The sequence below is a fragment of the Papilio machaon genome, chromosome 19 (assembly GCF_912999745.1).
Source record: "Papilio machaon chromosome 19, ilPapMach1.1, whole genome shotgun sequence".
Taxonomy (NCBI): Eukaryota; Metazoa; Arthropoda; class Insecta; order Lepidoptera; family Papilionidae; genus Papilio; species Papilio machaon.
The window spans coordinates 405,184-428,681 of NC_060004.1; the positions used below are offsets into that span (position 1 = coordinate 405,184).

The following is a 23,498-nucleotide window of genomic DNA, read 5'->3' on the forward strand; positions in this document are numbered from 1 at the left end:
TATAATACAGATACATTATTATATTATTGATGTTTAAAAAATAAATCTATCTGAATATTAGGTAGTGTAAAACTTAAGTTCGCAACAACGCTTAAAGCCGCGTTCACATTTGCCTGACGTGTCGTGTCGTGATGCGTCAGAAAGGTATCGGTCTCATACAATTAATATGGTTGCGTGCACACTTCTCTGACGCAGTGTGTCGTGATGGCTTGTGTCGTGTCGCGTCAGTAGCGATCCCGGTCCGCGTCAGTTGGGTGAGGTGCGGGGGACGGCGCAGCGACACGACACAGCGGGTCGGACTAGTGTGCACGCGCACGTGTCGTGTTGTGACGCGTCAGAAGGTATGGACGACGAGCTGATCGAGTACGTACGACAATATAAAGCGATTTATGATACAAAATGTAAACAATATAAGGATCAATCTATTAAAACTAAACTATCTTTTTGTATTTACTGGATGTATCCAATATCTTCTTCTCTTTTTTTGTTTTATTAGAAGTGTTGCCAGTGCCAATAACTGCATATCTTCTTCATAATCTGAATCCGAATCGGATGATTCATGAAAAAACATTGCGAATGTGTAAACTCTCCGAGAGCTATAACGGAACTGATTAAAAATGCGTCATAACGCGTCACATAGATGTGAACAGTAGCCATCACGACAGAAAGCGTCACGACACGACACGTCAGGCAAATGTGAATGCGGCTTTATCAACATGTGGTCCAATTTTTTAACGAAATACCGGCAAGTTATTTTTAAGTTGTCTATAAGGATTATAAATATAGGTTCCTTAGATGGGGCTTACCTCCTACCTGCCTCTCCTAGCCAACGCCTATAGTCCTATAGGCATTAAAAATACACATTAATTTGACATAGTTCGTGGTGTCGTAAAATGCGTCGTGCAAGCGTAATCTCGATTATTTTTATAGTCACGATGAGGAGTGATTACGCCCTCAGCCCTAGCGATTATAAAGTACCTAATACAATGAACTGATAATTGATTGTTATCAAAAATAATTCGTAATTTTGTATCGATTTGTTAGAATCATACGGTATCTAAAAATCAACGAAGGAAATATAAAGCTTTTATATAACTCTATTAAAGCTAAAATATAGAGGAACATAATATAAATGTGACCGTATCAGTTGTATACTTCGTTTTTAGCATATATCTACTTTGTCCAATTATACGTATATGTGTATTTATTTTTTCGATCCTACAAAGTCTTAGTAACTAAGCAAGTTGCTCAATTTAATTCGTTCAGTGAATTTTTTATCTCAACGCAATGGACAAGCGACGTAACAGCGCGTCATCGTGATCGCCCGATGTCAAGTACCTTGTACACTTTACCGTACTGTACACAGTTTTTTTTTTATTTTATTAAGTATCATGTGATAAATTGAAAGTTTAATCAAAGATTTACTTATGTGCTTGGTAAACTCTGTAATACTGAAAAAAAAATTAAATCGGGTTTTCGTTATAAACAACACAAAAACATATGATTTTTTTATGACATGCAGCCACTACAATTTTAATGATTGTACAGATGAAAAAAATGCGACGACTGACAAGTGTACAAGTTCCATAATATTGAGTATGGCTGTGTCTGCCAGAAATGGCGGCAAACTGAGCTGTCAGTTGTCGAATAACCTTTGCGCGTGTACCTCGTACTCTACGCACATAGGATTTATTACGAAAAAAAATCGTTTTATATTAGTGAATTAAAAGTTTTACCCTTTCTGGTAAGATTACCAAATACGTAAAGATAAAGTGCAGTGGATTTATTGCAACTCATTTGCGCGCTATTTTTATAGTTCTATTTTGAAAGTTTGTTTTGTTGGGAAGTTGTTTTTTTGTTTACATTGATGCTGTTTAGAAATAACAAAGTTAGAAATATATTATTATTCATTGATCAATTATTAATTATGTGTTTGTTAACTTTAAAATATATGTAGATTTTTTCTAAGTAAAGAAAAAACTTTGTTGATAAATGCCGTGCGAAGTGTGCGTGAAAAAAATGTATTTATGTATAGTAAAATGAGCAAAATCTTCCCAAATTCGGGAAAACAAATTCAAACGCAAAATTTTTAATTAACACAATATTATGTAATTTTTTTTATAAAATTATATGTATATTAGTATTTAAAAAAAGGTCACGAGAAATTGCATCATTAATGTTTACTAAAAAAATAAATGTAAGAAAGGAGGTTGTATTCGATTTACTTTATATGTAAATTAACTGGCGACCGTGAAAAAAATATCCGTAATCTATGTAGCCGTTCTTGAGATACCTTCTAAAAAACATCCATCCGTCCATTCGCATTTATAATATTAGTAATGTATTAAATGACAACACTGAGAAAATTTACCATAAAATGGCCTGTGGTAAATACTAAAAAACATAAATCCCGACTGACTACAATCGCACCTTAAACGTGGTCTATGGCAGGGATGACGAACCAAGGGCACGCGAAACATTATTTTGGGCATGTCATAAATGTCAAGGATCTTATTAAAGCAGCATGTTTTTTAATGTCATTTTGACCCTTATATTGTTTATAAAGTTAAACAAAATGGCTGTTAAATAATGCAGATAAATGAAAACTAAATAAAAAAAAGTACTTACGTAGGTCTAGACTCTGCAATTGAAGATTAAATTTATGTACTAAAGTAACATAAAATGTCATAATAAGTAGGTTTAATATTATCATTGTAATCCTAACTTCCAAACTAATATAAATATGCGAAAGTAAGAGTTACAGACAGAGGTCTGTCTCGCTTTCATGCCAAAACCACTGAACCGATTTAAATTACTACATAGATAGTCTAGAGCCTGAGAAGGCTACTTTTTAACGCGAAAAATGGGTTTGTAAGGGGTTGAAAGTGGGTGCGGAAGTATCGTAATTATTACAGTTGCTTGAAACTTATTTTTTTAGCCGCTAATTTGATATAAAAAATATGACATTCAAACTGCGTAAATGTTTTACCCTCAAGGGTACAAAATAACAATAGGGAATAAGGGATGAACTTTGTATACACATATACACATATGCAAGATTTATTTGAATGGTTTTTAAATTTAAAATATTTTGTTGAAATTTTTATAACTTTAAGTAAAATAATTAACCAAAGTCAATAAAAATGCTACCCGAAGACAGTATTTCACGCGGACGTGCGTAGTGACGAGCACAACTAGTTTGATGTAAAACAAAAACAATGGAATTTTCTCGTAACATTTTGCATTGGTCTTGGTTTTTTTTAATAGTAACTTAGCGTGACGTCCGTGTCTTCGTTAAGTATTAAGTATATATAATTTAAATAAATGTTTACGTAATTTAACTCAGTTATCCTCGTTTTTTTACCCGACTGTCAAAAGGGTAATATTTTTTATGTTAGTTAGTTTTTATATATTTGTTGGTTTGTATTATGTAAATTTCTTTGTGACGGCCTAGAGCCACAACGATTTAACTGATTTTGATGAGTGAGATTCGTCTTCTACCCCGGAGTGATATAGGGCATATTACATTGGTACAAAATACATGTAGTGGACGTAAAAACTGAAATTCTATATCTTACTTCTTACTAATATTATAATTGCGAATGCTTAGATGGATGGATTGATGGATGTTTGTTTGAAGGTATCCCCGGAACGGCTCATCGAATCTCGATGAAATTTGGCATAGATGTAGATCAGGGATCCCCAAACTATTTTGGACAAGTGACCCCTTTCCCAAAATGAACTGTTACCTCAGGGCCCCCAAAGCCAAATTACCTACTTTTAAGATTTATTATTATTGTTTATTTATTCTGAGTTAGGTCAATAGAAGAAATCAGAGTGAGAATTAGCAATGCTTTAAGTTCGATATCGACCCCGGTTAGATCATTAGGTACATATACTAAAATAACATATGCTTGTGGAGTATTTTTCATTCTCAATTTAATCTAGTTTTATATATACATATTTTTTAATTAAAGGTCTACAGTGCATTTTAATGTTAAAAAATCTAACATCATATGGAAATAAATTACATAATTGACGTATTTTCTGTTCTTAACCCTGAGAAACCGGTTTAAGTGTTTGACGGCCACTGGTGTCTGATGACGTTTAACATCTCCCATATAACTTAACTAAATTAAGTAACTATCGTAGTTATCAGAGTTTTAACTCATAATCTCGAACAAGCGATTTATTCTACGCGTTAACTTTGTTTTTTAGATGTTATTTTGGCACTTTTAAATTCTATTGTTTTGTTTTCGTCACAGAATAGTTACAGAATTTACCCTTAAAATACTTCGGAATAACATAAGTTATCGAAAAACATTACCCTCATTATTCAAGCATTTACAAGGAAATAATGCTGTTTTTAATAAAAGATGACTTCTGATTTCTTACATAACAGGATAATTATGAATAGTAAAGGAATTGTTACACAGGAAACCGCATCTAAGGCTAACATTGTTGTTTTCCTTCTGATCTGTGTAAACATTCAATGTAGCCGAGGTAATACCAAGGTTTATGTAATAAATGTACCGAAAATGTCATAAAAAATATGATACAAGACGAGTTATGAATATTCGTCATAGTATATTTGTGAGAGAAAGGACGTCCAGAATAAAAATTACATTCATATAAACTTTGTTCCTAACGACCGCACTGGTCACCGGCTACAAAGGGAGCCAAGGTTTACTAGCTCCCTGACAGCCCAGTCGTGTGGTCGCGTGATAGCGGAAGATAAAATGGCGCATCGCAATAGCCGCGTACCCACCTAGCGCACAGGCTCACGCGGCAGCCTCGGTGTCCGGATCGCGAGCGATGGCTCCTGCGACAGCCCCAGTAGTTTTGTTCCGCGTGGCCGTGGCCGCTTCGCGAGGCAGGCTGAGCCATCATAAGTCCGCGAGTATTCGTAATGGACAGTCGTGTATTTTCAGCTACAGCTATTTTCCTAGCTGCTTATTGTTTAAAGAAACGAAAACAGTCACGTATCAAAAAAACCTACTGGACTCCTCCTGACTGCCCATGATATCAAAATTACAGAAGACAAACACGGCAAGAGACAAAACTTGAAGTAGCTTCGCGCGCGAGCCAAAACATAACCGTCCCCACCTAACGCACAGCGCTCACTTAGGCACCTTTGAGCGCGTCAAGTTTACCGACAACAGATGGATCGGGGCCGAGCCGTGCTCGGTCGAGGAAACGCGCGCCAGAGGCAGGCCGAGGCACGTCCACACCAGCCGAGGCATTGGCTCACGAGGCTGCCGCGTGAGCCTGTGCGCTAGGTGGGTACGCGGCTAATGACAAGACTGCTCCTCTGAGTCGAATGTTGCCCGTCAAGTCCTTCCATACTACAGCATGCATCCAATGCAATGGACTCAAACGCGACTCACTTAGATTTCTCTTGGTGTCACTGTGCAAGGGACCCAGGGCCGAAGAACCAAACCACGGCTACGTTGTCAATAGCCCGGTAATCCGGGATCACAGTCGTTAAATTAGAAAAAAAGGAGTACGTTAATCGCCATATTTTTTACCACTGCTATATCTTTTATTCGAGATGGCACTTTCAATTCAATTTCATCCCTTAGTTCATCGGTCAGAGTTTTTAGGTTTTATTAAATTATTTTACATTTAGAAGATAATAAAATCTTTTCAATAGACTAACATGTTACGTGTATGTCATAATATTAGTACTAAATAAACATAATCCGTTGCGACTTCCACACATCGCTGAAGGTCAGGATTAGCGCATCACTTGACTGTTTACCAATGAAATGCAAATAAAGCAGTTAAAAATGTTTTGATACAAGTGTTGTTGATGTTTGCTTTCAATATTTGCTTTCTTTGTTACATAGCTCTGTTATTTTTTACATAAACCATTAAGCTTAACAAATGGGATAGATGAATTTATCAATAAATAAAGAAATCCAACCATCGATGTATCGGTCAAAAGTATTGAGTTTTTAGTATTTTGGAAGTTCTTAGTTCTTGCTACATGTGTGAATCTGTTGGTTTAATGTATTTTATTTTATACTTGCGCCTTTTCTAATTAATAGAAAAAGTCTACTGTATTTTCAAGTGATGCAAGATTCAAGATTATGACATATTTCAATAAAGTACATGTTTATACATGAGGCAAACCCAACCAGTTCTATGTAGATAGTTTTCGATTTCGTAACTTCACATAAAAATTCTACCAGTCCACGTCAAAGTATCGGCCTCATGAATAGATAGGTCGAATATTAAATTAATATTTATCATTGAAAAACAGATAGAAATAGTGTTTTTTAAAATAAAATAGTCACGATTTATATTTAACAAAAAAACAACTTCCCAACCAAACTTTCAGACAACTTATCGCGTGTAAAATAGTGATGTTACTCAAATAGTGACGTTTATGAATTTTTCTGACATAATATCGACATTTGTGACTTTTGTAAATAACGTTCGGAATTTCGTAACAATGTTGAAGAGAAGGACGTCTAAACGGTTTGTGCTGGGTGATACGACAGCGGAGGATCCGAGCACATGGGAACAAGATGAGGCTACGGATGTCATGCCTAGCGATTTGGTGCAAAAGTTCCAGATCACTGTGCAAACTGAACCTTGTCTTGACGGAGGAGAAAGCAGCCATGGAACAGATCAAGACAGTAAACTACTGCGTCCGCCTAATACAGCGACTTTGCAGTAAGTTTTTTCCAATTATGTAAATAAGTAATTTGCGATATTAATTGGTGTTAATTAGTATTAATATTGTAGGTTTACGAAAATTAAACTCCTTGAAAATGCTACTTTATATTTTATGTGCATTCAGCTTCCGTAAATTCTTTACTAAGGCGTGTATTAAGAAAAAAACACTGCTGTACGATGCCAGAGTCCGAATTATCGGAATCCCGAATCTTCCTGTATCGAAGTTTATATGTAAGATAGCCTCGAGTTCTATAATAGCAACTTCAGTTATTAAGTGTATACTTAAATAATTAAAAACTTTTAAAGTATCGTTCTGCAGTTGTAGAATTAACGAATACGTTAAGCAGGTAATTGTGAACGTTTACGTAATGTTTGCTATTTAAATGTTTACAGGTCTGACCAGGATTCTAAAGTCGACGTTGATAAGTGGTATAATCAAACGATTTTCAATGAATGCTTTGTAATTTTTTTCCTTTAAATTATAAGATATAAATATTTTTTTAAATTTTATAATTATGCTAATTCGAATGTATAAAATATTTAAACACTTATCACCTTCTTTACTTGGCTCCTTCCATAATTAGATTGTGTTTCTATATAAACTTGCCATTTCTTGTCTCTCATGCATATTTGATTTGAAGTTTTATGTAACGAGTTCAAATAATTTTGACATGGCATATGAAAGTATTTTTCCATAGTCGATTGTGAAAATCCCTTCAAGACAAAATAAAACGCGTAATGTACGAGTCAACTATAATGATTGACCGAGAACATCAGGGTCATGAACATCAAGCATCGATTTAAAGTTGCTTATTCCTAAGTTTTTGGATAAAGACAAAAAAGGTTAAAACAATGAAATCCGTCATAAGTATCAAAGATCAAGGATCGAATGTTGTGTCTGTGTTTTTATTCTTATCAGTAGAATAAATTATTTACGAAAAATAATAATTTTAATAAGAATTATTCGCTAACGATTGATCTTGGTATATAAAACTACATTCACTTTAAAGTTATTGTTTTAAAAACATGTATTCAGTTCCAAATATAACACAGTTAACAAATAACATTTTGTATATAAATTTTAATAAATTTTCTCCAGTCTTGTAGAAAGGCTCGCACAATTAAATTTCATGGTTATTTTTCATAGAGGCTAACAACCTTTCATCGGTTGAATTGAATAAACGATACAGTACTAAAATGTTATTTTACTTGCTTTTTTACAATAATCAGAATAAATTTTACGTTGTTTTTTTTATTTTTCTTGTGATATAAATTGTTATAGGAAAAGACCTAAACAGATTAACATCGAATAAATATTATTTATGTCAATTATGTTTTGCATAAATAAATCTATCGATAATATTGACCCCAGTCATCTCTAAATAAACAATCCGGAAAACATATTATTGCATCAATTTTGTAATGACGGCAACTCGGAATTTAATTCATCATATAATCTATCTCTGTCGTACATTCGATTTTGTGCGCGTGCAAGCGAGACACATTGATCGTATGATTCTGTCATGGTTATACTATTGGCGATTGGCAAGTCAAACGTCAGTGGATGAAAACAAAACTTTAGGCCGAGAAATGTTAGATTTTTATTGTTTTTACACTAAAATAAACATAAAACGGCCTTGTTTTTTGTGAATAATATTTTTTAACACTGCCTTAACGTCGATAATGTATCCTGCGATGAATGGATTGTATTCGGAAGGACCCTACAGGTTAGAATTTAATATTGTATTTTGGTTATTTTCTATTATACCTATATTAAGTAAGCTATAAAAATATGAGAATCATATTTTAAGTTCCCAGAGTTGTCTGTGTATGATTAAAATGTAAATTTTATTAACCGTTTTTGTTGTTTTAAATTTACTAAGTAATTTGTGGAGCAGTGATTTCACTCGATTTCACTAACGGTATGCGAGTGTTAATTTATTTATTCGTTTCTTTTATTCGTATAACTTAAGTAATCCCTCTTGTTTTGTAATTGGTAATTTAGCTATATTGTCTACAATATTTTCTTTTCATAAAAAAGGCATTGTTTTTATTTTAAGAATGCTATGCTAACTTGTACCATTTTGTACATTTTCCCTTCTTGATGCCCATAAATATTTATTACGAGTCAGTGTCAATTATGCTTTATGTACAGAAATCAAAATCTCAAATTTTTTGATTTCTGTGCTACACTTACTGACAAAAAAAGTAAAATGACATAAAAATCTATAATTTCCTCAACTTATAATAATGTAAGACCAATAATTTAGATCTGTTTTCCTCCAGTCCACATGCTAAATTAAAAATTTTTGAACACATTCCAATATGTTTGCTTAAATCAATGTTTTATTTGCATAGGCCGTCAATGTCCCAGGGAACAGTCGTCCACAGCCATCGTTTCCAAGAGAAGGATTTCACAGTTGCCACACCTGAGGAGTTTGTGAGGAGATTCCAAGGCACCAAGCCTATAAACAAGGTAAATAAAATTATTGTTTCAAACAACAGTCTTTTAACAGTAGTGGAGTTAGTAATAGTTGGAGATCCTGTTGAGAGGTTTTATTAAAAAGTTTTTGTTATGTCGTGGATGTCTATGGGTAGAAGTTGTCTCTTATCATGTGAACTTATTTCTTCTTTGCTATTTTGTTCTATAAAAATGAATGATCTATTTTTTTACAATGTAACTCCTTAAAACCAATATTTCCTTCTTGAAGTATTAACAAAGAAGTTTTTTTTTAGCCGACTTCAAAAAGAAGGAGGTTATCCATTCGACTGAATTTTTTTTTTATCAAAAATATTGTTGTTTTAAATATAATTCATAGTTTTTTTACGGTAACATTGATACTAAAGTGGCATATTAAGTTTGTATGAATTAGAAAACTTATTGAATTGTTTATTTTGATATACACATGTTTGAATGATTCAACATTTGATTGTCATCGGGTGTCACGATATGTTATCTATATGAAATGTTATAATCAGATAATTGATAACATATTGATTATTAATATTTACATGACTAATGTAATATTAAAGCAGTATGTAAAAGAAAAAAAAATAGTATGTATGCCTCAGATGTTGAGAAAAGAACATGGAAATACTAACAATAAGAAAATTATATGCTTAAGACAATTGAGTATAATTAATTACAATATTAATAGCTAAATAAATGACTAAGTTTAGTTTTGCAAACTTTAAAAGTACCTATACATCATATTTAAAGAATAATTTTTTACTACTATTTCTAATGTAGTAAAAAAAACATCAATTCATCATCATCCTAAGTTAGGGGTGAGTGGCCCAGTGCCGGTTGGTTGATTTCACATATCTTTGAATTTCATCTCAGATATGTGCAGGTTTCATCATAATTCCTTCACTGTAAGAATGTCTGATAAATGTACATATGTAAATCGAGAATCGAAAAACACATTGGAACATGGTGGTTCGAACCTAGGACCTGCAGATTGCAAATCAAATGCTTAACCCCTGAGCCACAGATGCTTTGTCTTCATTCATTTAGAACTATTTCCATAACAAAGTATGGTTTTCATCACATTTTATTTTATTATTTTATTTTATTTTATTAGTTTATTTTATTTCTTGTTTCAGGTGTTAATAGCAAACAACGGTATCGGAGCAGTGAAATGCATGCGTTCAATAAGAAGATGGTCCTACGAGATGTTCCGCAACGAACGCGCCGTGCGCTTCGTTGTTATGGTCAGTTAAATTTATATACTTACATTTTTTTGTTTTGGGGGGGAGATCTTTGAAAGATACCCTGTCTTCCCTTTGATCCACTAATACCTCTCGGTGGCCAACCTCGATCGCAATTGAATTGGCTTCCGGGATCTTCAAAAAATGCACCAGATCCCAAATATAAAAATTAAAAACCATGGTCCATTTGAATTTAAATGTCAAATTTTGTGTGTACCGCTATTAATATAGTAATTTTATCACAATTGTTATATTTTTTATCATTGACTAGCTGTCGCCCGCAACTCCGTTTGCGCGGAATTTAAAAAAAAAACTTAATTATTAGCCTATGTTTTCTTCCAGACTTTGTTCCACGTCCTTACAAAATTCCATCCATCTAAACATTCGCATTTATAATTTTATTAAGATTTGTTATATGAATTATATGTGTCCAGGTGACTCCGGAGGACTTGAAGGCGAACGCGGAGTATATAAAGATGGCGGATCACTACGTGCCAGTGCCCGGTGGCTCCAACAACAACAACTACGCCAATGTTGAATTAATTGTTGACATCGCTGTCAGGACTCAAGTACAGGTATTTATTCGTTTTCATTGCCGAAACATTAACATATTATGTTTGAAATATACCAATGTTTGTTAGTCATAATATATTAGTAGTAGCATACTCAGAATCATTTAATAGTCTGTCATAACTTGAGAAATCAACCCTAAATGTTCCCCTTAGCGATCAATTAACGTCTTTGAGTGTGGTATTTAATACCTTTTCTTGTATAGGCGGTGTGGGCGGGGTGGGGCCACGCGTCAGAGAACCCCAAGCTGCCGGAGTTGCTGCACCGCGCAGGTGTGGTCTTCATAGGCCCTCCGGAGAAGGCGATGTGGGCGCTGGGCGACAAGATAGCTTCCTCAATTGTCGCACAAACTGCGGATATACCCACACTGCCATGGAGTGGGAGTGGTGAGTATTTATTATTTATACCAGCTTTTGCCCTCGACTCCGTCCGCGCGGAATTACAAAAAAAACTTAATAAGTATCCTATGTGTTCTTCCAGACTATGTACTACATCTGTGCCAAATTTCATCAAGATCTGTTCAGCCGTTCTGGAGATACCTTCAAACATCCATCCATCATCCAATTTTCGCATTTATAATATTAGTAAGATTATTACAACACAATTATAAAAATTGTATAAAATGATATAACTCGTAACTTGTATAACCTTTTTCAAATATCTTGGCAGCCCAAAATTATCAATTCAACACACTTAATATTGTGTTCTGCGCACTCGTGAAAAGTTAAACGCCACTTATATATCTGAAAATATAAATACTATAAGCTAAAGCTAGTTAAATAAATTACAATTTGTTATTTAGATCTGAAAGCCCAGTACAACAGTAAGAAGATCAAGATATCATCGGAGCTGTTTGGCAAAGGTTGTGTCTCCACTCCGGAGCAGGGTCTGCAGGCTGCCAACAAGATTGGTCAGTTCAGTACATAGTACTTGTTTATTCTCAACAGTTTCCACTGACGAAACATATACAAATATATCTAATTATATACAAAAACTAGCTGTCGCCCGCGACTCAGTCAGCGCGCGATTAAAAAAAAAAATAGGGGGGGGTTATGAAAAATAGATGTTGGCCGATTCTCAGACCTACTGAATATGCTCACAAAATTTCATGAGAATCGGTCAAGCCGTTTCGGAGGAGTACGGTGACGAAAACTGTGACACGAGAATTTTATATATAGTATCTCAGAGATATTGGGTCTTTCCAATTGGTCTGATCAAATCTATAGAATCAATCAAACCAATAGGAAAATATCTTATTTGACTGATAGATCAGAGTATTATAGTAAATCAACCTCATCTATTGAAGTGAAGTGAGTCAAGAATATGGAGGTGGTCATAGACAAGTTCTATTTAATGTTAAGATAAGTAGGGTTGGCGACAGGAAGGCGGCTGGACCTAAAAAAATGAAACCAAATCTTTAAGGTTTATTTAAACCTTGTGCGCCGACCTCACGTGTGTGGGATAAGGCCAGGAAGATGATGATGAGATCAGAGTATGTTTTATGATTTTTTTGGATAAGAATTTAAATAGATTTCAGTATACATGCATATACAAGCATAAAATGTGTCTTTTTGCGTTTCTACTTAATTTATCTATAACTAGCTGTCGCCCGCGACTCCGTCCGCACGAAATTGATCCCTATGTGTTCTTCTATGCTATGTTCTACATCTGTATCAAATTTCATCAAAATCCATTGAGCCATTCCGGAGATACATTCAAACAAACATTCATCCATCCATACATCTGCACATTTGCAATACATACATACATAATATTAGTAAGGTCACAACAGGTTTCCCTGTGATGATCAAGGCGTCAGAGGGCGGAGGTGGGAAGGGTATAAGGAAAGTGGAAAACCCCGATGACTTCGGCAACATGTTCCGACAGGTATATAACTATGTTCATAATATCATTTGTAATTTCTATTTCATCACACAATGTTTGATTTTTTATACTTTAATGACTTCAATGTAAATTTTGCTAGATTTTTTTTAACATCAAGGCAATATACAAGTTGACTAAAAAAAAAAAAATTGGGTTATGTTTATTTACGTAGGAGCCATTGACTTATCGCAACATTATTATAGTGATAAATATAAAGAAATTTATTTTTAAGTTATTACAAATTCGTGATAATAATTCGTTAGCGTTACATAGTAACCTTTAATAAGTAAATACGCTCTAAAAAAATTACATTATTCAAATATAATTTATATATTGACTAGCTGTCGCCCCCGACTCCGTCTGCGCGGTTTAAGAAAAAAACATATTATGTAGCCTACGTGTTGAGCCTATCTATTGAGCCGTTCTGTAGATACATTCAAACATCCATCCATACATCTAAACATTCGCATTTATAATATTAGTAAGAAGTAAGATGTGCAATCGAAGAAAAAAAATCACTTCCCACATATTAGATATCGATCAAGGCAACAAACTGTGTTACAAGTTTTCGACCTAATTCTGTTATTATTTAAATGACATTTTATCTAAATGGGTAGGAAATAATTGTCCCTAACTGTGTAGTTGATATAAAAATGTAAATATCAGGTGCAAGCAGAGGTGCCGGGTTCTCCTATCTTCGTGATGAAGCTGGCCAAGTCAGCGCGACATCTGGAGGTGCAGCTCTTAGCTGATCAATATGGTATACTGTATTTAATATATTTTTTATAATTTGTTACAAAAAAAAGAAAAAGGTAGAAGAGAGATGGAGATATAGATATCTATGAGATATGAGATTTGTCTTTTTGTGTATAATATTATCCGTACACATATTGTGAAATATTCAATTTAAAAGATTATTGGATTGAAAAACTATTCACTCAATTCAATTTCAGAAGTTCTCTAAATTAAAAAAAAAAACTATGTAGTAACCTATGTAATCTTCCAGACTATGTTCTACATCTGTGCCAAATTTCATCAAAATCCGTTCAGCCGTTCTGGAGATACCTTCAAACAAACATACATCCATCCATCCAAACATTCGCATTTATAATATTAGTAAGATTAGTAAGAAGTAGGATGTTTTGTTTAGGCAATGCTATATCTCTGTTCGGACGCGACTGCTCCATCCAGCGGCGGCACCAGAAGATCATAGAGGAGGCGCCTGCCGCAGTCGCCAGACCGGAGGTCTTCATTGAAATGGAGAAGGTAAACTGGTACATCTCATTACTTCAGTTTTTAAAATATAAATATAGTAGCTTTTACCCGCGACTCCGTCCGCGAGGAATAAAAAAAAATGCACACAAGATAAAAAAGTACCTATGTCTAATATTTTAATTATAATACAGATTTAAAAAAAAATCATAGCAAATCTAACAAAATCATTGATAATTTCATAAATTGTGTGCATAAATGGACCCAAAATCAATCATCATCATCAATCATATCTAAGGCAACAAAGCCAATGTAGACCAGCGTTATTATATTGCTGTTTTTCATTTTATATTGTTACGTGAAATTTTACACAATTTCATCTTATGATTTGAATTTATTTATCAGCTGGATTTAAAAGTGAGGGCGGGGCTTACAACTGACACGCCCCTTTTTACAAAAGCCTACCTAAACCCGAGTTTACATAAAGTATAGTACTTTACAAATATCTTCCAATCACTGCGTATAGGAAATGGGATAGGAAACTGCGCAGTGCGCAATCCAGTCGCCGAAGATATTGAAATGGACTATACTTGTGTTATTCCCTCAGGCTGCGGTGCGTCTGGCGAAGATGGTAGGGTATGTGAGTGCGGGCACTGTTGAGTACTTGTACGAGCAGGCGACTGGTGCATACTACTTCCTAGAGCTGAACCCTCGGCTGCAGGTGGAACATCCCTGCACAGAGATGGTCGCCGACGTCAACCTACCTGCCGCTCAGCTGCAGGTGAACTTTAAGAAAACTATACTAAGTTACTATTTAAGTAAACATTAATGGACTGTGAGTGCGGAAGTTTGTGAACTGGTCACCATGAGTGTGTAGAGGTTATTTATTTTATGTATGCTTTGGGTATATAATTGATCACCTACCTGATGAAGAAAGATTTAAATAAGCTAGTTATGGTGAAATAGTATAATGTTGTGCTTTTGTCAACAGATAGCGATGGGTCTGCCGCTGTACCAGATCAAGGACATCAGGCTGCTGTACGGGGAGTCGCCGTGGGGCATGTCGCAGATCAACTTTGACGAGCCCAAGCAGCGACCCTCACCCTGGGGGCACGTCATCGCCGCCAGGATCACATCAGAGAACCCCGATGAAGGTGAAATTTCATTAATAACATGCACTAAACAAAATACACATTTACTTACATTTACACGTGTAAATGTAATGAAGCTCGGTGTCCTAGGGAGAGCGAAGCAGTATTTCACGCCAGCCCATCGCTTACAGTTATACAAAGCGCAGGTTCGGCCACATATGGAATACTGCTCGCATCTCTGGGCTGGAGCTCCTAAATACCAGCTTCTTCCTTTTGACCGCGTGCAACGACGTGCCACTCGAATCGTCAATGACCGGGGTATTACCGATTGGCTTAACTCACTGGCTTTGCGAAGGGATGTCAGTTCCCTTTGTATCTTCTACCGCCTTTACCACGGGGAGTGTTCCGAAGAATTGTTTGGAACCATACCTGCCGCCGAGTTCCGTCATCGCACGAGTCGACAGAGCGCCAAATGTCATCGCTACCATCTCGATGGGTGGCATTCCACAACGACGAGGTTTTCACGAAACTTTCTACCTCGCACAGCCGCGTTGTGGAATACTCTGTCCTCGGCGGTATTTCCAAACAGTTACGACTTAGGGACCTTCAAGAAAAGAGCGTATACCTTCCTTAAAGGCCGGCAACGCATCTGCGATTCTTCTGGCGTTGCGGATGTCCATGGGCGTCGGATCAAATAATTCTCGGTCCGTTGCTCGTTTGCCCCCTTCTCCTATAAAAAAAAAAAAAAAAAAAAAAAAAAAAAAATGTTTTTTTTTGGTTGAAGTAAAATGGCGTATGCGGTTTATTTTCTTATATGGTCGTAACTTTAAGAGCCTCTCCTGAAAAGTTATTTGTACATTGACCCTTATTCGTAGGAGCCATTGAAATACGACAATTTTTTTTTATTTGTTAACTATATACTAATGTATGATGTGGGACAGGTTTCAAGCCGTCTTCTGGGACGGTGCAGGAGCTGAACTTCAGGTCATCTAAGAATGTGTGGGGATACTTCAGTGTGGCGGCGTCGGGTGGTCTGCACGAGTTCGCGGACTCGCAGTTCGGACACTGCTTCTCCTGGGGCGAGACCAGGGAGCAGGCCAGAGAGTTAGTACAAATACTATGTTAAGTTCCTGATAGGAATTATTTAGTGTTATAGTTCAAACCTAAATTGAACCTAAATGTAGATCAAAATTGTGCTCATTTTGGTTATTAATATCCCATCTAAAAATAACAATATTAACACATGATTCAAGATTATTTATATTCCGTTTCAGACACTTTAATTATATTTTAAATTATATTGTTCTTTGTTAACTCCTTAATATGGTGTCCAGGAACCTGGTGATAGCATTGAAGGAGCTGAGTATCCGAGGCGACTTCCGCACAACGGTGGAGTACCTCATCACGCTGCTGGAGACACCTGCCTTCCAGGAGAATTATATAGATACCAGCTGGCTCGACGCTCTCATCGCTGAGAGGGTAAAGATCTCCTCCACGTTATTAAAAACTGAGATAATCAAAGTCATTAAATAATCATTAATTGCCGCACTCAAAGTAATAAAATTGTCCTCTCTTCCTTAGTATAGATACCGTATGAGAAATCTAGCCTGAGTGAGGCAGTTATTGAGTCATTTAGACCTGATTAAGTATTAGAAATTTTATCAAAATATGGTTTAAATAACCAGTGAACAACTTTGTGTTGCGGCTATAAGACCCTTTTTCCACCAAAGCGAATAGCAGCCGCGCGTGATAATCGTTTAGTGAGAAAAGAGTTTAATTAACTTGGTAATTTCCTTAATATTACTGACAGGTTCAGTCAGAGAAGCCTGATGTGATGCTGGGTGTCATCTGCGGGTCTATACTTATCGCTGACAGCATCATCACTACGCACTTCCAGGAGTTTAAAAGTGCACTGGAAAAGTATGTAACTGTCTTTGCAATTTGCTCATTATAACAGAATCTTTTAATATAATTTTACAGTAGTTCATTTGAAAATCTGCTTACTTATTGAAGACAATATATCTAATTCCTGTCGAAATAAAATTTGACAGAAAAAAATATGGTAACAGCGCCATCTGTTATATAGAAAAACTAACATAATTAAAGCTTATGACGTCATGCTTATGTTTGTTTACGTGTGCAGAGGTCAGATCCAGGCGTCGGGACAGCTGTCAAACTGCGTGGAGGTGGAGCTGATCCATTCGGGTCATAAGTACCGCTTGCATGCCACCAAGTCCGGACCCACCTCCTACTTCCTCGCCATGAACGGTAGCTTCAAGGAGCTAGAGGTCCACAAACTGACTGATGGAGGTCTGTACAAACATACTCAGAGTATTTTGCCTGACAAAAAAATTATCTTAATACCTAATATCAGTTATTGTGACTGTAGCCGTTCGATATCGGTTATAACGACCAAATATAGTTGAACTTTGATAAGCGAGAAATCTATACAAATGAGAGTAAGTCCGATTCCGACGGACTACCTCTATAAGAGAGAAACTCCGGTTAGAGAGAGAACCTCTATAAGGGAGTAAATTAGGTTCTTTTGGATTCTCGCTTATCCAGGTTCGACTGTATGGCCTTCCATGTTCTTATAACAGGTTTATTCATATTTTTTAGGTCCTAGTCTAGTTTCGAGACAAAGACTTGACGTTTTATTATTATATTAATTTTCATGTAACAGGTACATTATTATCAATGGACGGGGCATCATACACCACATACTTAAAAGATGAGGTGGACAAGTACCGCATTGTGATCGGCAACCAGACGGTGGTCTTCGAGAAGGAGAAGGACCCCTCCAAGCTACGCGCGCCCTCTGCTGGCAAACTCATCAATACACTGGTCGAAGATGGTGGACATGTTGATAAGGGACAGCCATATGCTGAAATAGAGGTGAGGGACCGAAATCTAATATATAAAATTCTCGTGTCACGGGGTTCGAACTTGAACTCCTCCGAAACGGCTTGAACAATTCTGATGAAATTTTGTGAGCATATTCAGTAGGTCTGAGAATCGGACAACATCTATTTTACATAACCCCCCCCCCCCATTTAGTTTTTTTTTAACTGCGCGCGGACGGAGTCGCGGCGGACATCTAGTTACAGTATACAAAAATAATGACATTTTGGTATCATTGTTCGAAGATTTGAGGTTATACAGTAAAGTAGCAGTTATGTGAGTGTGATGTGATAATGTGCAGGTGATGAAGATGGTGATGACATTGATGGCGCCGGAAGCGGGCAAGGTGACGTGGACGTTGCGCCCTGGCGCAGTGCTCGACATGGGCGCCCTCATCGGCACCCTCGGTAACTAAATTACTAAATCACATGAAATCAAATTCTATAGTTATCGTTTTTAAAAGTAAAAAAAAAAACATAAAATATTAGTAAGTAGGTAAATTAGATTATTTCAATTTGTACAGAGCTGGATGACCCATCCCTGGTGACGACGGCTCAGCCCTACAAGGGACAGTTCCCCCTCGAGGATAACCCTCAGCTCTCGGAGAAACTTAACCACGCCCACAACAAGTACAGGGCTATTCTAGAGAACACGCTGTCAGGTCAGTTAATTAACTGATTCCATAATTAATAAACGTTTTACTAAATCTACACTAAGGGATTTCCTTAATTTCTATTCTGAGTCCGGTATAAAACCTTATATAAATTGTCTTCTATTTATCTTGTTTTTGGGATTAGCTGATCTGTTTCTGGAATATAGGTTACTGCCTACCCGAGCCGTACAACACGCCGCGACTGCGTGAAGTCGTGGAGAAGTTCATGCAGAGTCTGAGAGATCCATCGCTGCCCTTGTTGGAATTGCAAGAGGTGAGTTCATGTTTGGATTTATATAATAAAGTTAAATTAACAAGCATTTTGATATTAAATGCTTGTTAATTCGAGTTCGAGAAAATTGCCCTTTTTCGTAATTGTCATTCTGGTTCTGTTAGACGTTAAATCTTTTATAACCCTAGTTCTATGATTTAGGTTAGGATCTTAAAGCATTGCTGATTCTCACTCTGTCTTCAGAAGAAGACCTAAGTCAGAATTACAAAAAAATTGATCTTAAAAGTAGATAATTTGGCCATGTGGAGGTCTGAGATAACAGTTCATTTTGGAAAAGGGGTCACTTGTCCAAAATAGTTTGGGGATCCCTGATTTAGGCCCTTTAATATTCATACAACGAACTTCTATACAATAACATAACGTTTTTGTATACATGTTTCGGCAATGAAAACTCAATGTTTTATGTCAGGTGCTGTCGTCAACTTCGGGCCGCATCCCGGTGGCTGTGGAGAAGAAGGTGCGCAAGCTGATGGCGCTGTACGAGAGGAACATCACTAGCGTTCTCGCACAGTTCCCCAGTCAGCAGATCGCTAGCGTCATCGACCAGTTAGTTATAAAATTGCAACTATAGTTACAGCTAGTTATAGCATACAGAGTCGTTAAATAGTCACTAAGGGTGCACTTAGTTGTATAATATGAAAGCAAACTATTGTGTGACGTCACAAATACGTACGAAATCGTACGTACTCGTATTTGCGTGCACGTTCGTGTAACGTACTAATTTAAAAGACGAACGAAAAATAGTTAACAGAACACAAGACTAGAGGGCGTTTGTGGTGCATATTAATATTTGACGTATAAAACTTTAATAGCATTACTTTCTCGTTTTATAATGATATCTTATTAGTATTATAAATGCGAAAGTATAGATGGATGGATGGATGGATGAATGTTTATTAGTTAGAAGGTATCTCAGTAACGGCTCAAAGGATCATGATGAAATTTGTCATGGATGTAGAACATAGTCTAGAACAGTGTTTCCCAAAGTGGACGATAACGCCCCCTTGGGGGCGTTTGAAACCTAGGAGAAGGGCGATAAGGGGCTCTAAAAATGGTGGGCATTGAAATTAATTAAAGTAATGAAATTGTGGTTTTTAAGTTTTAGGGCTGAATAAAAATTAATGGGCTCTGAAATATAATTGATTTTCAAAGGGGGCGGTGAAAGAAAATAAGTTTGACAATCACTGGTCTAGAAGAACATAGGCTACTAATTCCGAGTTGCGGGCGACAGTTAGACAAATCTAGATTAGATAGTAATTGTATGTATTGTGCAGTCACGCGGCGTCGCTGCCGAAGCGAGCGGACAGGGATGTGTTCTTCATGAGCACGCAGGCGCTGGTCTTGTTGGTGCAGCGGTACAGGTAATGTTCCAGTTTCAAATAATATTCAATGAATTTTATCTAGTTTATAATCTATGCTTTTTTTACTACTGTCAATGTCAAAAAAATGGAACCCATCTGCAAACACTTCCTATCGATTAAAATATTTTTATGGAGCTTCGCGGTAACACTTAAAAAATACAGTCGAATTGATAACCTCCTTCTTTTTGAAGTCGGCTAAAAAGTTTGTATGCATGTTGTATTTGATTGAGTGAAATAAAAATTGTTTTACAAATAGGGAAGCTAATTCAATTTGTTTTATTCCACAAGAAGAAACTTTTACAGATATATCTTAGTGATCTTAATGACTTTGAAGGATTAACGGAAGGTAGAATTAAACTTCCAATTGCCTTTAACATTTTTTCAAGTTTTTTTTTTTTTTAATAATATTTGACGTAATACTTTGGTTTTTAGGAATGGTATTCGCGGCAGAATGAAGGCTGCAGTACATGATCTGCTCAAACAATATTATCAAGTGGAGAGTAACTTCCAGCTTGGTAAGTAAATATTCTTCACTTTATATACCTCGTTATGTACTCTAGTATAATTTTACAGAATACTAGCTGTCGACCGCGACTTTGTCCGCGTGGACATAAAAAAACGTAATAAGCGGCCTACATATGTGTTCTTCCAGATATTCCAAATTTTCTAGAACTGTATCAAATTTCATCAAGATCCGTTGAGCCCTTCCGGAGATACCTTCAAACGAATACCCATCCATCCATCCATCAATCCTTCCATCCATCCATTCGCGTTTGTATATATTATAGAATACTAGCTGTCGCCCGCGACTCCGTCCGCGATCAATTAAAAAAAAAAACTAAATGGGAGCGTGGGGGTTATGAAAAATAGATGTTGTCCGATTCTCAGACCTACTGAATATGCTCCCAAAATTTCATAAGAATCGGTCAAGCCGTTTCGGAGGAGTTCAAGTTCGAACCCCGTGACACGAGAATTTTATATGTTAGATATTTGTATGAAAAAATATAAACTCCTGATGTATAAATTATTCAAACTTTCGTGAGACATTATCACTAACTTATATAGAAACGGCTAAAAAACTAGTCGGTGACGACACCGGAGAGATATACGTGAGTGTTTTAGCCGTTTCTATATAAGTTCCTGATGTATACTATACTATAGTTGTATATTTATGAAGGTTCATACGACAAGTGTGTGATGGCGTTACGAGACCGCTACAAGGACGACATGCAGGCGGTCGCCAATATCATATTCTCTCACAATCAAGTTGCTAAGAAAAACCTGCTGGTAAGAATACTTTCCAGATTTATAACTTCTATTAGTCGTACTTTAGTTATTAATTAAAAGGGTTATTCACTTAGGCATTTAGTATAATCCAGTTTGATTACGATACGACGCAGTTCAATTGGTTTTATTAATTGAGATTGAATTCTGGAATTAACTAGAATTAATCTAGATTGCTAGGTTAAAAGGACAGTACAGGACTTGTCATGGACTGTTTTGTTTCACTGGCGCCAGTTGATCTTATGCCAGTTGTTTGAGCGCTATTGTCTTAATATACTGGCATAATATGAACCAGGAATTACATCGCGTCAATGAAAAAGCTTTTCAAATATATTATTAGATACTTTTATCTAAATACAGTGTAAACTCTTTATAACGTTATCTTTTATAACAATAAACTTCCTGTAACGTTGAAGTGAGCCCAACTTGGTTGGTTTGCGTTAAAACCCACATATTGAAACACTCTTTATAGAATTACACCATTCTCTATTACGAAGAAATGTGTTCATATTTGTAGACAGTAAATATTTATTATCGGTATTATTGTTTAGGTTACATTGGTTGTTTGTTGTTAATTTGGTTGTGTTTTTGTTCACTCCATATAGCGATAACTCTCTATAACGACAAAAAATGCTCAGTCCTTTGAGTTTCGTTATAAAGAGTTTACATTGTAGTTTGTTTTTACAGGTGACATTACTAATAGACCACCTGTGGTCCAACGAGCCAGGTCTAACAGACGAGCTGGCTGCCACACTCAACGAGCTGACCTCGCTACACCGCGCGGAGCACAGCCGTGTCGCACTGCGAGCACGACAGGTATGTTACTGCGTGCGCGTACACATCTACGTACACGTATACGTACACATGCACGAACTTATACGTACGTATACGTGATGGTAAAAAATGTACTACTTATGTGTGTTGTCAAGGTTATCTGACATGGTATACTAAAGTCTAACTTAATAGCGCCACACTCATCATCAACCTGCCCTTATCCCTATGGAGGGTCGACACAGTATGTACTCCTCCATACATCTCTATCAGCTGTCATATCTAAATTTGCCCCATTCTTACGCATATCCTCTTTCACACAATCCATCCATACTTTCTTTGGTCTTCCTCTATCTTTATAGTCATCCACATTTAATCTCATTACTTTTTTGTTTATATGATTATCATCCCATCGCATAACATGTCCAAACCACGCTAACCTTCTGCTTCTCAATTTCTCGATAACGCCACACTATCAATGTCAAAAGTGACAAGATCCATTTCGTACTGTAGCTGTCATGTTTTTTTTATTTTATGCTATTTTCTATGTCTATGTAGGTTTTATATATTTTGTGCCTGATACCTAGAAATATACTTCAGTATCAAATGATGAGTTTTATTTTTGAATACAGCTATACTAGAGAATTGTTAAAGTCACTCAGGTAGACATCTCAATGTAGGCTTAGATTTTTTATTTCCATGTCTTCCAGGTTTCTTAATTACCTAGGTATATATTGTGTAGGTACTGATAGCTGCTCATCAGCCGGCGTACGAACTGCGCCACAATCAGATGGAGTCGATCTTCCTGAGCGCAGTGGACATGTACGGACACGACTTCCACCCCGAGAACCTGCAGAAGCTCATCCTCTCGGAGACTTCAATCTTCGATATCCTCCACGACTTCTTCTACCACACCAACGCTGCTGTAAGTATCTTTCGGTTCTTCAAATACTTTTTTTATAACTTTATTTGATAAAATATCTTATTTATCGCTTATCTTACTTAAAATCTTACTAATATTATAAATGCAAATGCTTAGATGGATGGATGGATATTTGATAGAAGGTATCTCCAGAATTGCTGAA

At 36.2% G+C, this 23,498-nt stretch overlaps 1 protein-coding gene across 1 annotated transcript in view; it reads left to right on the forward strand.

The window, feature by feature from the left end:
- The window catches only part of LOC106715676 (acetyl-CoA carboxylase), a 43,018-nt gene that overhangs the window by 7,050 nt on the left and 12,470 nt on the right, over positions 1-23,498 (forward strand). The window contains exons 4-27 of the mRNA XM_045682695.1: positions 9,043-9,160; positions 10,291-10,398; positions 10,830-10,970; positions 11,171-11,351; positions 11,768-11,875; positions 12,758-12,852; positions 13,516-13,609; positions 14,000-14,115; positions 14,669-14,842; positions 15,053-15,215; positions 16,094-16,256; positions 16,487-16,631; positions 16,963-17,072; positions 17,296-17,462; positions 17,836-18,047; positions 18,355-18,460; positions 18,577-18,714; positions 18,873-18,979; positions 19,407-19,543; positions 20,272-20,358; positions 20,791-20,873; positions 21,536-21,645; positions 22,330-22,458; positions 23,156-23,338. Of these exons, the coding sequence (XP_045538651.1) occupies positions 9,043-9,160; positions 10,291-10,398; positions 10,830-10,970; positions 11,171-11,351; positions 11,768-11,875; positions 12,758-12,852; positions 13,516-13,609; positions 14,000-14,115; positions 14,669-14,842; positions 15,053-15,215; positions 16,094-16,256; positions 16,487-16,631; positions 16,963-17,072; positions 17,296-17,462; positions 17,836-18,047; positions 18,355-18,460; positions 18,577-18,714; positions 18,873-18,979; positions 19,407-19,543; positions 20,272-20,358; positions 20,791-20,873; positions 21,536-21,645; positions 22,330-22,458; positions 23,156-23,338 (3,175 nt within the window). The remainder of the gene's footprint in view (positions 1-9,042; positions 9,161-10,290; positions 10,399-10,829; positions 10,971-11,170; positions 11,352-11,767; positions 11,876-12,757; positions 12,853-13,515; positions 13,610-13,999; positions 14,116-14,668; positions 14,843-15,052; positions 15,216-16,093; positions 16,257-16,486; positions 16,632-16,962; positions 17,073-17,295; positions 17,463-17,835; positions 18,048-18,354; positions 18,461-18,576; positions 18,715-18,872; positions 18,980-19,406; positions 19,544-20,271; positions 20,359-20,790; positions 20,874-21,535; positions 21,646-22,329; positions 22,459-23,155; positions 23,339-23,498) is intronic.